The sequence below is a fragment of the Protomyctophum parallelum genome, assembly GCF_964188405.1.
Source record: "Protomyctophum parallelum genome assembly, chromosome: 2".
NCBI classification, from domain to species: Eukaryota; Metazoa; Chordata; class Actinopteri; order Myctophiformes; family Myctophidae; genus Protomyctophum; species Protomyctophum parallelum.
The window spans coordinates 51,961,980-51,977,329 of NC_139699.1; the positions used below are offsets into that span (position 1 = coordinate 51,961,980).

General features: G+C 40.8%; 1 protein-coding gene across 1 annotated transcript in view; it reads left to right on the forward strand.

Moving 5' to 3' along the window:
* Positions 1-13,425, forward strand: part of tacr2 (tachykinin receptor 2) — a gene marked incomplete at its 3' end in the record, with an annotated part of 14,672 nt that extends 1,247 nt beyond the window's left edge. Inside the window, exons 2-7 of the mRNA XM_083759344.1 lie at positions 1,780-2,075; positions 8,311-8,505; positions 9,460-9,610; positions 10,494-10,613; positions 11,752-11,828; positions 13,080-13,425. Coding sequence (XP_083615470.1) covers positions 1,873-2,075; positions 8,311-8,505; positions 9,460-9,610; positions 10,494-10,613; positions 11,752-11,828; positions 13,080-13,425 — 1,092 coding nt within the window. The 5' untranslated portion in view covers positions 1,780-1,872. The remainder of the gene's footprint in view (positions 1-1,779; positions 2,076-8,310; positions 8,506-9,459; positions 9,611-10,493; positions 10,614-11,751; positions 11,829-13,079) is intronic.
* Between the last annotated feature and the right edge of the window lie 1,925 nt (positions 13,426-15,350).

A 15,350-nucleotide genomic window follows, 5' to 3' on the forward strand; every position in this document is an offset into this window, starting at 1 on the left:
AGGTTTAACTGATTCAAATGCGATCAACAAAACTTTTCTGCCTAGCCATCTGTCTGATGAAAGTGCAACTTTCCATTCATGAAATAATGAGAAGCAATGCACTTACGCCATTTTTGAAAGCCATATGGTATATATATTTAATTATAGTAAAATATAATAAACATGAAGTATATTTTTCTACTGCTCTTTTTTGTGCTGCTTTTCCCTGTCCTCGACTCTCTCCTCCTCTGCCTAGACTAGAGAATACATTGCATTTGATACTTTTCTTTTGTGGTTCTTATAGCTTCTTCATTTACACATTTTTCTCTGGAATATAAAAGTATAAAGTAATGCTTTTTTATTAACTTAAACATATACAGTACCGTACAGTATATTTGTGATGTGTATACAGTGGAAGATGGTATTAGTAGAGATCCTTAGGTAGTATGTATACCTATATGGATCCATGCAAAGGATCTCCTATACTGCTATACTAGACTAGACTAGACTAGACTAGACTAGACTAGACTATACTATACTATACTATACTATACTATACTATACTATACTATACTATACTATACTACTACTAATATTCTAGTTTCTACTATACTACTAATGCTCTAGCCAGAGATGGACGATATTAAATTATGACTGAATATCCGATCTCCAACTATTTTCAGGGTCATATCAGCCGATACTGATATATTATTAATATTATATTATATTTATATTGAACTTGAATTTCGTTTTGCTGCTAAAGAGATGGTAAGCCCCCCCCCCCCCCCCCAACAGCTGACGCTCTTACGTACCCAAAGTCGCTTTACAGAACAAAATAATGAAAACTGTTTTATTAGAAAGAATAAATAAAAACTAAAAAGTTAAAAGGTTAAAAACTAGAAACTAAGGTAGGCAGACAAGGTAGGGGTGGGGAATTATGTAGGGAAAGCAAGTCTGAAAAGGTGGGTTTTAAGTGTGCTTTTGAACGTTTCAAAGGTGGGGCAGCTCTGATGTGAGCTGGGAGTGAGTTCCACAGTGAGGGGGCGGCCACTGCGAAGGCCCCGTCACCCCAGGTTCGCTTGTTTGACTTGTGGGGTTCCAGTTGGTTGGCAGTGCTTGACCTGAGGGAGCGGGTGGGGACATGGCGTTGGATGAGTTCAGAGAGGTAGCGGGGGGCCTGGTGCAGCTTTGTTTATAGGGCTTTGTATGTGATGGTGAGAACTTTGAAGTCAATTCTGAATTTGACTGGGAGCCAGTGCAGTTCACGGAGGACAGGTGTGATGTGGTCCCTGGATCGGGTTCTGGTGAGCATGCAGGCGGGCGGTTTTGAACATACTGTCGTTTTTTGAGAACCTTGACACCATGCAAGAGGCCATTGCAGTAGTTGAGTCTGGATGTGATGAAGGCATGGATGAGTGTCTTAGCGGCAGTGTGTGATATCATGGGACGAACAGTTGCCGGTGTATTTTATCTGTGAAAATAATCAGATTATTTTGAGACCGATTCGATACCGACATGGCATTTTTATGGCCGATATGGCCATTTTGATACGCTACCGATTATATCGTGCATCACTAATTCTAGCTATACTCTTCACTCAGTCCCTTTGCTCAAGTGTGTTGAAATGACGACGTCCTCTCCTCTCCTCTCCTCTCCTCTCCTCTCCTCTCCTCTCCTCTCCTCTCCTCTCCTCTCCTCTCCTCTCCTCTCCTCTCCTCTCCTCTCCTCTCCTCTCCTCTCCTCTCCTCTCCTCTCCTCTCCTCTCCTCTTCTCTTCTCCTCTCCTCTCCTCTCCTCCTAGGTGGCTCTGTGGGCTATAGCGTATTCACTGATCATTCTAGTTTCCGTTACGGGGAACGTTACAGTGATATGGATTATCCTCGCTCATCGACGCATGAGAACCGTAACCAACTACTTCATCGTCAACCTGGCCTTCTGTGACTTCTCCATGGCAACCTTCAACACGCTCTTCAACTTTGTCTACGCCCTTCATAACGACTGGTACTTTGGATTGGGCTACTGTCGATTCCAGAACTTCTTTCCAATCACTGCCATGTTTTCTTCAATATACTCGATGGCTGCCATAGCTGTGGACAGGTAATGAAACAGTCTGGAGAACGCCTGCTTACACATTGCGTCCATGCAGTGGTGGAAGAAGTACTGAAATGTTTAAAAGTATCAATACTGCAATATAGAAATACTCTGTTACAAGTAAAAGTCCGGAATTCAAAATGCAATTGAGTAAAAGTACAAAAGTATTGCCATTAAAATTGACTTAAGTATGAAAAGTAAAAGTAGTCATTGAGCAGAATGTCTTATTTCAAGTTTTCAAATGTATACAAATATTTTGAAACCATCAGATCTACAAGCTCATAATATGTTGCTTTGCACATTACAAGCTTGTAGATCGGCTATTTTCAAATGGCCGAAATGTGCAGGGCTGAACGATGGTTAACCCTCTTGCCGCCATTGCCGAAGCCCTTCGGCAATTGAAGCCTCATTTTGATATTAACACTTGCCGCCATTGCCGTAGCCCTTCGGCAATTGCACTTTTATAGTGCGTTTGATCGATCGAGCCATAATGCTACTCACGTTAGCCGGTTAGCTAGCAGTGTTGTTAGCACTGCACTGGATCGTTCATCTTAGATCGCCGTCGCCATAAGAATCCATTCTATCCGTTTCTTTCAATCGCCTGTATCTCCTATTCCTTGTCCCAGATGGCATTTTTGGTCAAAACAGCGTTTCTTTGACGGCACGAGCCGACGTTGTGGAGGGCTATAATGTACCGGCATTGATCCGATCATGTAAACAAAGGTTGTCTTGGCAACGTAAAGCTGGCCGGGATAAGCCCACTTCCGGTTGAGGCAAAATGTGGCTTTTCAAAATAAGTGCTCAAATTAAAAAAATGCTGGCGTGAATTAGATCCTAATTTCTCAATAAATGGTAGCAGTAAATGGGTTTAATGTATGTTTTGTAATAATAATCAAAATCTACAAAGTAACTAGTAGTAACTAAAGTTTTCAAATAAATGTAGTGGAGTAGAAGTACTGGAAATTAGAAATACTCAAGTAAAGTACAAATCGCTCAAGTAAATGTACTTAGTTACTTTCCACCACTGCATCCATGATGTGCACATTGTACGCAATCTATTTGTTCTGTAAAACCTTCATTGTGCTCATAGTTCTGAATGCTCATCGGTTCATCATGCAACATTGATTTTCTATCCCATATTTCTATATAATTGTAGTAAAAGAAAATCACACCTGTGTGAAGTGAGGGGCGCTAATAACAAAAAAACATCGCATGGATGCACCTGGGACGTATCCTCAGTATCCTGAGGTCAACGGGGTTTCGGGTCTCTCAACATCATACCCCTCACTCAGGCAACCCAGCCAGGAGTGATCAAGTCCCGACTTACGTCCCAGTAGCTATACCCTCAATCAGTCCCACTAGGGAAAAACCAGGGGCACACAATCCGTTGGAACTACTCCAGAACTACTCTGCCAGGGCTGGGAGGTACACTTCTGGCACATGGAGGGACTAAGCTCTGTGGGTTGTCTCCTGTCCGGGCCCCTCCTACGTCTCACCAGGTCCACTCCTGCTCTCACCAGGAGTAGAGCGAGGACCTGTGCGCTAATATATTAAAGTCTAAAACTCATGTTGATTAGGTGATGTAATGGTTATGTAAAACAAACGGTGCCAACACAAACATTAAATACTCTTTATTGTTAATGGCATTTAATGTTTGTGTTAGGGACAAGATGACGTAAATATTCCCTTCATTATCAATGGCGTTTTTAAAACAAACATTTAACTAAAAACAAACATTAAACCTGTATATAGGAGGGCCTCAAAAAAGAAAAATAAATCCCACTCAGCAGTAAACCAAAATGAATCAATAATGACAGGCTAAGGCGTGAACTGCCCACTGAGGAGCCATGTATAACATGCAGACCATAGGAATGGCAGAGCCATCTGTCTTGAAGCAGAATTCATCTATCGATTTTGTCATTAGAATTGTACCAGGAGCTGTAGGTGGTGTGTGGCACTGTGTGGGACACATCTTGTTACCTGGATACCATAATGATAGGGAACACATTTTATTCATGTTCCTTGCAGGCTGCATTGTTGTGAGTGACAGACGACATGTGAGCTTGTAGATCTGCTATTTCTTTGCTGAATGTTCGGCAGCAAAATAGGGACACTAGGGTTCAAGTGGACATTTGAACTGATGAATGTCAGAGGTGTGTCATTTCTTGTGGGTTTATTATTTAAGGTGCACAGACAGCACCCTCTTGTGAACAGATGACATGAGCAATGACCTCAACAGAAGCACCACCTGGTCAACAAACCCCTGATGGGAGAAGGTCAGAATCAAAGTGGTAGTCAACAGATTGTCAGGGGTGTGTTTGGACCCATATGCTGAACTCACTTCAAAGTACACTCAGGAAACCAAGGTGAACAATTAACAAAGACTTTACTTACACTTAAATATGGTTATAAAACAGGTCGTTTCGAGGAAGAAATCTGATTGGTTGATACAGCCTTCTAGCCGTGCTTCAAACCAGCATCACGGAACACCTAATTAAATTCAGCCTTGTTCTCCCAGAGCGCAGCAGACTCGGTGGCTAGGCTAGCTACTTTCTTGGGATTTGTGGTCGTAGTGGCTTCATCATTTAACCCCCTAGTTTGACACGTCACATGCTACTTAAAGTACCAGTAAGATGCCTTAGGGTGAGGTTGCGTGCATTGGCCATATATGGAGCGTGTCTTGAGTGTACAGGGTTTGATGAGGTCAGATCAACATATGGAATGTCAGAACAGGTAGGTCAGCTCCATATATGGAGATCTAAGGGTGGCAGTGGTGGCAGTGTCTTCAGTGTACAGGGTTTGGGAGGCGACCCAGGCGTGGCACACTCATGTCACATGTTCACATATGGCATCATAATATGATAATATTAATATCAAATATCAGCTGGTCTTTCAAAGCTCTGAGTAGTCCAATGCTCATACCACTACCAGTATGATGAATGGCTCAGTCTGAAAGCATGTTGTTATATTGGGTGGAGGATAGTAATTGTCACAGGAGGGACCATCTTACATCTGTGCAGACTCTGTGTGGATGCTAATGAATCATGCAACGTTTGCTTAGTCTTACTCTTCAAGTCAAGTGTGAAACCTGCCTGCATTGCAGCAATTCCTCCTCATTAATTTTCAATTTGTGGCATCACTGGGTTATATGACTTGGGATTTCTAATGTCCGTACTTTCCAAACATAAATAAATAAATAAAAGAACAACATATCAGAGGAAGGTTTTTGGATTTGCACGGTCTACTCTAGTGTGCTGCTGCATAGGCCTGTCACAACAGAAATGTAATGTTCCAATGTTAAAAAAAACACAATTAAATCCTTAATCGCAATTAATCGGCACGTACATTCTCATGATTGTGACATCCCTACGTCAGCATGACGACACATGGCCATTTAGTATTTTAAAGATTTGTGATTTTGCTTGTAAGTTCACGTCTAGTTGCAACCACGTGAAGCCTAACATCACTTATTATGGGGAAAACATTGGTCGAAAATAGCAGATCTTCAAGTTCACAGTCACAATACGCCGTGATATATGTTGATATATGTTGTGAGCTTGTAGATCTGCTATTTTCTCTGAAGATTTATGGTGTGAAGATGTATGGTGTAGAAATAAATGTTGCTGGAGGGAAAAATAGAGGGGATGTATAGACCAATGGTGTCAACAAAGTATATCGAGTTGTTGAACATCAGAACATTGCATGAGGTGCATACCGTACATACTGTAATAGATTGACATTGTGAATGTAACGGATCATTTCCACAATATGTAAGTTCTTTGGAAGGCATCTTTAGCAGTAGGTTAATTATTAAGTAAGCATTGTGGAGCCATAGGGCAGGAGCCTATCTCCCGTTTCTGTAGCGTGACATCTTGCATAAAATTGGCATTTGCATAAAAACAAATAATCACAATCGTAAATTTAATTCAGTTGGTGTACGTGACACATTTGCTGACCCTCTCACTCTCACCTACACACAATATGTAGGGAGGGACAAAGTCATAGAATGATGTTCTCAGATAGGCTGGACTAATCTAGACAGACGGAGGGAAGGAGAGTGGGGTCGTCGGGGAAGGAGACTGAAGACTGATTTATACTTTTTCAAACAATCCCTTTTATTGGCCCACACAGTCGTTGGCCCGAAGCATAAATTATCCTTGAGAAAGAAAGTGGCGAGAGAAAGAAGAAGGGTGCTGTGCTCTTAACCACTTGAACCCCAGCTAGTGTCCCTATTCTGGACATGAAAATAGCAGATCTAAAAGCTCACAATGTGTTGCTTAGTGCCGGCCCTGAGCAATTTGGTGCCCTAGGCAGGATTTTTCGTGATGCCCCCTTGAAAAATGACCATGGCCCCCTTGTGTTCTAAAGCACTGTGTTGTTTTTTTTGCTTGGTGGATGCCCCCCCTCCCCTCATGATGCCCTAGGGCAGGGGTGCCCACACATTTTTTACTTGAGAGCTACTTGCTAAATGACCAGCAGAACAAGATCTACCCACCGAAAATTATATTATCCCATTGCTGAAAATAGTTTAAAAATCTACCTGTGGGGGCTTTGGAGTGTGTCTGTGTGTGTGCGGGCGTGAGTGCACTTTAGACAGGCCCGAGTGCATGTCAAATATGAACACAAAAATTGGTGTCCCCAAGTTTTTATGCTTAGGGTTAGGTTTAACATTAGACATCTATCCATTAGGTTAGATCAGTTATAGTGTGTGTGCGTGAGTGAGTGTGTGCATGCATGCATGAATTGCATTATGCACCCTCTTTGAATATGCCACTCACTTTTAATAAATATTTTAATAACGTACGTTTGCAAGACTGGAATGCTGTGTTATTCTGAATGATGAGACAACACAACACCCATGTAATGGAATATTAATATTTGCATAGTTTCACTTCATGTGTCCTTCATTTCCTTCAATGCCGGTTTCTTGTTCTTCCATTTTGGATGACTGATGAATGTTGGTTTTTGCCGAATGTTCCCCTATTTTTAAGACATGCCAACAATAAAGATGCAAGGCTGCTGCGGTTACACTAACAATCCAGGTGTTATGGTGGTATACACTTTCAGCACGTGGCGTTCGTAATTTGTCTAAAACAAAGTATTGCATTGTGGGTTTGAGGCAGGCCCCTTTTGATGTAAATCAATCAAGTCACCTTAATTCAAGTGGCATATGCCACTTGAACTATTTCAAGTGATGTAAATCAATCAAGTCACCTTCATTCAAGTGGCATATGCCACTTGAACTATTTCAACTATATTTAAATTATTTATATTTTAGGCCAGGGGCATGTCATGTGGTCTACCTGCACAGCCTTTGTGATCTACTGGTAGATCACGATCTACCTTTTGGGCACCCCTGCCCTAGGCCTGTTCTGCCTGATGGGAGGGCTAGCGCAACACATCTCATATAGTGAGCTTAATAGTTTTTCGGCAAAGAGATGGTGTGTAGAGGGACAAAAGAAGGGGGCCAATGATTTAAGTATATAGGGTATAAGTGGTTAAAATGCTGTTATTGTATTATGTGCGAGCAGTGCGTAAATGTGTAAATTAAAACAAAAACGTAATATATGCACTTGTAGGTCATCAGCGTGCGCTGTATGCATACATTACAGGCTATAGCGCCCATCTCTATGCATGTCGTTCTGTAGTTCTGTGCGTGCGTGTCGATGTGTGTGTGTGTGTGTGTGTGCACAGTTCCAGTATAGTTGTATTTGTTTACAGGATTCTTTGTACACTTGACAGCAGAAAATATGCAATGTGCGTGTATGGGTTTTCATGTGTATGTCCATGGTGTATGATGATGTCTGTTTGACTGTGAAAATGTCATTTTCTAATGTCAGTCAGGAACACACACAGAAAAGAGGAGTTTCTTTCTCTCTTTTTTAATTGGAATGTCTTTGTACAGGGGTATTGACTTTGACACTGAATTGATTGAACAGAGAGAAAACCCAGACATACCAATGAGGTCTTTTTTTTATCTTCATGTAAATGAAGATAAACCTAGATTAACCTTCAAGTATTTTACCTTCAACAATAATATAATAATATAATATGTGTACTGTAGGTTGTGTGGGTGGATTCATGAGGTGCTGTAAAGCCATAACTGCCAAAACAAGGATAAAATAAATCTGCATTCTTACGATGTTTACAAGGAGAACAGATCTGTGTTGGAAAATTGCATCTTGTCTGTGACCGTTATAAACTGTGACCGTTATAAACTGATTTTATTTTCTTCTTACAGGTACATGGCAATTATTCACCCTCTGAAACCCCGCCTCTCTTCCACCTCTACCAAGGTTGTTATTGGTCTAATTTGGGCTATAGCATTTGCACTGGCTTTCCCTCAGTGCTACTACAGCATAACCAGATTCTACTACCCCAGGACTGTGTGCATGGTCGACTGGCCTGATGATTATGGAGGAAAACATCAATTAACGTAAGTGAGATAGTATAATATAGACAGACAGACAGACAGACAGACAGACAGACAGACACACAAACAGACAGACAGACAGACAGACTCTTATGATTATAATTATGATTAGGACTGGCATTTACTTGCTTGACCAGTAGGTCTATACATATATTTAATGATTCACTCTCATCTGCATATCTTTGCTGTCTGGAAGAAACCGGCTAAGATGCTAGTTTTTCAGGAAATGGAAAAAACTCAAGTGGAGTTAAAAGGTTTTTGTTGAAGCGCTTTTTAATACTTTTCATTGGTTCAATATTTTTTGAGGGGCACTAGCCCCTCCTATTATTCAGCTATTAGTGTAGAGAATTTACGTCACATGTGGATGAGCAAATCGTCTATTTTTGTCATCGACATATCATGATGATATACGATGATAAGAGTGCCCCTCACTTCACACGGGTGTGATTTTATTTAACCAACACAGTGTTCAATAGCACTGATTTATATAAAAACGATGGCTAACGGGTGGAGTTAGCTGGTTTGGCAGATAGTTTGGTTTGTCAGATAGTTTGAGGATCCAATGGAGTTAGGCACTTTTAAATACTTTCCATTAGTTACATTTTTTAACCAACACACAGACGTAAAGGGTGTTCAATAGCATTGATTCATGATTTTTATTTTTTATAAATCTAAAAAGTCAAAAATGGTGACTAGGTGCATGGTTTCCTCCGGACAGCAATGAAAAGCAAGAACTGATATACTTGACGCCATGGCCATCCACCTACCTTTTCAGATAAAGACTGACACCTGTGCACAATTAAACAAATCACATCTGTTGTTTTCCTACTCATCCTGCTTCTGTTTTCCATTTCTCATATCTTGTGGTCCTTTTTCCTGTTTTAATTTAACTCTGAGAGTGTCAATTTAAATCAATGAAGGGCTGTGATCTATAGCAACTTTTCTGTTTCTTTATAGTTACCAGTTGGCAGTGATATTGTTGATCTACCTGCTCCCTCTACTGGTGATGATGGTGACCTACAGTTTGGTTGGACAAACACTGTGGGGGGCCCACATTCCTGGGGAGGCAACAGAACATTATCACAACCAGATTACTTCTAAGAGAAAGGTTACACTCTGCACTGTTTTTCGAGAGTTTTAAGATGTTTTCTGTTCTTCAATTTAAATAGAACTGAATTACACTCAAATAAGCTAAAACTTGTTCGATTCAACTTAATATAATTGGTATCACTCTTCACTAATGCTCATGATAAAATGGCAAAGTCTGTGGACACTGGACACTTCAGAAATCCACTACCAGTGACATCATCGTTAGGATTTCTTTTTTTTTTAACCTTTTTTTAAACAAGATTTCAGATGCTTTACTTTTTATTAACGCGAGAACAATGGATTCCATACCATGTTCCACTGAGGAATAGAAAGCCTGCTGTTTCTATTAGCTTGAAATTTGTAGGCGGGTTTCTGAACTGTCCACAGCCCACCTCTGACCTCTGACTGAGACACAGACCAAGTAGACAAAAATGGTACCATATTATCATGATAATATGGTACCAGCTTTTTCTAAGGACAGATTATATGAAGATAGATTGAAATTGGCTGGAGTCTTCCTTAAGCTGATCACTATGCTCTGAATCCTGGTCTCTAAACTGCCTTCCCCTGGCCAGCCGGGGCGCCTGATGGAGGGGAAAGGAACTGGTTGGAATAACGTGTTCCTTCCACGCGCTACGTCCAACCAGGGAAACTCCCCCCTGTCAGGTGTAAAGGAGCAACTTGGACACTCAAGCATGAAGGAAGCATGAGTTAAGTCCGTTGCTCTCCCCAGGTTGGCGGAGGGTGTGTAGAGCCCAGGATCACATTAGATGATTGACACAGGGGTGAAAAATGGGTTACAAAATCGTGAGATAAAAAAATAAAACTATGCTCTGAATTAAATGGAGCTGATCTGAATTTAAAAAAAGAATAAGTACAAATCTCAAACAACCTCTCTACAGGTGGTCAAGATGATGGTTGTCGTGGTGACGACCTTTGCCCTGTGCTGGTTGCCCTATCACATCTACTTCATACTTGGATCGTTCAAAAAAGACATTTATAAGCAACACTACATTCAACAGGTCAGTGTCGCAATGTTTTTCTGTCTGTAGTTCTCTGTCGTTAGTTGTGTAAACTGTAAAGTTTACTTAAGTACCGTATTAAGTACAATTTTGAGGTATTTGTACTTTACTTGTACTTTACTTGAGTATTTCCGATATCCAATACTTTTACTTCTACGCGAGTGGAGTACTCCACTACTCCTACTCCACTACATCAAGATCCAAATATTGTAGTTACTAGTTACTTTGTAGATTTGGATTATTATTATTATTATTAAAAACTCACACTCGTATATGGGGCGCTAATATCATCATACATCATCACATTCCGTGCTCAGCCAATTAAATCATTTCCACGGTACACACAGACACACAAAGCTGGGCATAGGAGGGGATAGCGACCCTCAAAAAAATATAATGCTCATGTCCCACATTGTTCAGTTTCTGCCTACAAACATGTGCGCCAATGGTTCCACAGTCTAGATGAGAACTGGTCCATTATGTCTTGATGTAATTTACTGACCCAGATGCCCTACACATGAACCTGTACATGAGGTTACATACAGTAGCACAGCAGAGCAGGTGGGTACCTCGACACCAACAACTCTTTGTATTCTTTGAGTTCTATCGGTCTGGCTGCCAATTCCTACCTGATGATGATGACACTGCCAGTAGTGCCATGCCATATTGCAAACAATGCCCCTCCTGTAGTGAAATACCAGTTGTACACACTACACTGTATGATTTCATTGGGGTATTTAAACAGCTGCATTTGTCGTTTCTGGATTTGGTTGATGGACAGTCTCGGAACTAATCATTTTAGTAATGGCCGGAATTACTATCAATGCCACAAAGCTGGGAATAGGAATATTTTAGTATTTAGTATTTAGAATTTAGTATTTCTAAAACAATGAAAACATACATTAATCACTTCAGCCGTACATTTCGGCCATTTGAAAATAGCCGACAATGTGTTGCGATGTGATGCATTGTGAGCTTGTAGATCGGCTATTTTCAAAGATTTGTGACATGACAATGGGACATTCTGTATAATAAGTACTTTTACTTTTGGTACTTTAAGTACATTTTGATGCTATTTGAATACGTTTGCTCTTTTACTAAAGTACATTTTGAATTAACTATTATGTTTCCTCCTCAGGTCTACCTGGCTATATTCTGGCTTGCTATGAGTTCTACCATGTACAACCCTATCATATACTGTTGTCTAAATCAAAGGTATAAAATGGATATTATTGTGAAATATTTTATATTTCGGCTTTCATTGTCTAGGCTTTTGAGCACTCACATTTATGCTATAACCCAAGCATACCCAGTGTGTCTGATATCACTAACTTACAGTAGCTAAACAGCTAGCTAGTTTTATCACCCCTACTTCTAACACTCAAGTTGTGTACAAATTTAATTATACAACAGGTCGTTTCGAGAAAGCAATCTGAGCTCTGTTCTCCCAGAGTGCAGCCGACTGGTCGTAGTGGCTACATCTGTCATTAAAATAAATAATAATAATCTTGTTAAAAAAATCTGCCTAGTAAAGCCCAAAACACACCAAAGGGTTGGGTCGGGACAAAACGGGTACAGGCTTTAGTTCCGACACTATTATTGGTTTGACGGTCATTGGACCGTCAACCTACCTCAAACCCTAACCCAGGGGTATTCAACTGGCGGACCGCGGTCCGCGACCGGACCGCGGACCACCTCTTTGCGGACCACCCAAAAAAAAAAAAAAAAAAAAAAATGATTTTTTTTTTTTTTTTTTTTTAAGTTAATAATATAAATAACATCAGATGGTACATTTCTCATGTGAAATTGCTGCAAAGGCCCCCAAAATGTCCCCCAAGGGCCCCCAAAATTCTGGCGCGCACTCTGCACCCCATTATTGGTTGGTTGGAAGGGGATCTGATTTGTATAAGCTTGACCATACTAAACGGGCATAGAGCCCCGCTCTCCGATGGACGCCGTGCATGGGACCGGACCTCGGTCTTATTCAAAAAAATATTTGTGGACCTTCATCATTTCTAGTTGAGGACCCCTGCCCTAACCTAACCATAACAGCAAGCATGGGAGCAGCGCATGTTCGAGCACTAGTCCGACCGTTGTTCCCGCATGTCGGACTAATGCTCCGTCGGAATTACCATCGGATCCCGGCAAAAGAAAATTAAGGTCGACCACACCAATGCAAAGTCCTTGCAACTTAATGAGTTGCAATGGTGTGGTTTACCTACCTACCTATTTTATACCTACCAATTTTATCATGATCATTAGTGAGGACTGAATATAATGAAGATAGTTTGAAAATTGGTGAAGCGGTCCTTTAAGACGTGTTAAAAGTAGCCATTTTGCATGGATATGAATACAGGTGTGGCTTGAGTTGAGACGTATTTTGACCGTTGGTGTGCCATGGGCACAAAACGCTTGAGAACCGCTGACTGACCTAGTCTAAATATTCCTCTCTCTATCCTGCTTCAGGTTCCGCGCCGGGTTCCGTCGTGCATTCAGGTTTTGTCCCTTTATCAGAGTGTCAGAAGAGGACAAGATGGAACTGCAACACACACACACCTTCAGAGTCACCATGACACGCAGTACCCGGTCCCGAACTGACAGTACGAAAACACCCACCAACACGCATAACACAACCCTCGACACGCACACAAAGCTCACCGCTCAGCTGAGCACACAGAGTGACACATACGCGCCGCTCAATATGTACACATCCTTAAACGCACAAAATGCACACAACAAGATACATGCTGTGGAGAAGCACGTGGACATCAAATCCCAGACGGCCAAACTTATTATTGAACACGACCGTTGACATCTAAAATGGATTTGCTGCCATCACTATCGGTCCATATACCAAGCAGTATTTGCTCACAGACAGGTTGTGTGATTTCACTACAACCAAATCAAAATTAATGTCATCATGGTTTTGGTGTAGCCGATAAGAGGATATATTATAGGTATATAACACTGGATCAGTACTGATAAAAGTACCAACAATTTATAAAACATCCAGAGTTCAGCCAAACCATCTCTTCCTCTGCCAATTTTTAGGAGGGCAGCTATGCATTGTGGGTATTGTAGTTAAGTAGAAGAATCATGAACTGTGGTACTGGGTACTGTTTTGACTGGAGGACAGTTCCATGGCATCAACACCAAGCCTTATTACTGTACCATCTTTTTCTGTGTATTCTTTCAGCAGTTAATTCATTCTATTTGGAGTTGCATTTAAAGGAGCCAAATGACACGCTCAATTTCATTGTAATGTTTTCTTTTGTTGGAATGTTAATTTCATTGGTTTCTCAGTTTACGTAACAATTGCTTGTACGCAGGAAAAAAACAACACTTCCAACACTTTCTTTGTAAGAATAGTGGTCAAATATTAATTGCAACTTATCTTCGTTAAGTACTATCTAGGGTTCGCCAGCCCAAAGCCCCTTTCTCCTTTTTAGCGCCTTTATTGGAAGCAATTTTATGTATAGCTGACAACACAAACAGGTTATTTTGTCAGTATCCTTCAGATACGGTTCCCTGTAAACAGAATGAGTGAATTTATTTATCTGTCATTTACCTGTACAGTTCAAGCTTTTGTGCAGAATAATTATTAGATCAAATCCTTTTTTGCTCGGCTATAATTATGCTTCCATAGAAAGGAAATCATTCTGGAGTTGTGAAAGTCCTAGTTTTCCACCAAGTCTGTTTCATTGCTCTGCTGCTGTGAATGATGAGAAAGATGTCTCAGTAAAGTCTTGCTTTATAGAAACTCATACAACTGGTTCCATAGATTACACATAATCATAATCAGACATATACAATTTAACTTAATGTCACTCAGAGATTTCACTGGGTTCCATACTATTTTAATGAAATATCAATGTTAATCTTATCTGTTATTATCGACACAATGGTTGTTTGAATTGTAATATATACAGAAACATTTGTTCCATGGATATATATTACTCATATTGTGCTTTCATTTTTTTCATACTGTATATTGTGTGACTTCACATCCTCCTATACAATGTTATTTTTTTATACTCAGTGTTGTACAGTAGATTAATGTTCAAGAAACACAGTTTAGTGGTATATTGTTGTAGACAAAGTTGTGACTTGTACGATGGTTAATGTGTAAAGTAGGATCACACAGCTGTAAATACATGTGACTACCACGTCACAACTATGCTTAATTTCTAGTCCATCATACAATGGTGTCGAAGGAGCATAGTATTAATGTTCAGAACAATGTGCCGCTGTCAGAAAATCTCACCTTCATCGGATAATTCAGATAAAAAATAATTCTAGTTGCGACCAAAGGTCACAACTAACTTTTGCAAAACCTGTCAGTCAGTCAGTCCGTCCATCACGCCTCCATATATGGTTGTCAGTCCGACACGCCTCATGATGTGTCACGCCACCATATACTGTATGGCCGTCAGTCTTGTGACACGCTCTATATACTGTATGGCCGTCTCCATAGGAAGCCTTCGCTATGTTTCACCAGTTTCAATTGAAACGGGCCTCCACCCTCAGGGGGTCCTCCAAGTTCCGACTGACCATCAGACGTTAGTCACCCATGGCCCTCTCCCTCGCTCGCTGCCTTACTCTCTTCCACAATGTTACTGTAAGTTACACCTATTTCCTGTTAATGACCTGGGTAAAATGTGAGGCATTGGGAGGTAAAGGGGAGACACTTGTCAAGGGACGACAGGATGAGGAGAGGTGTGGTTGCTGCATATTTGT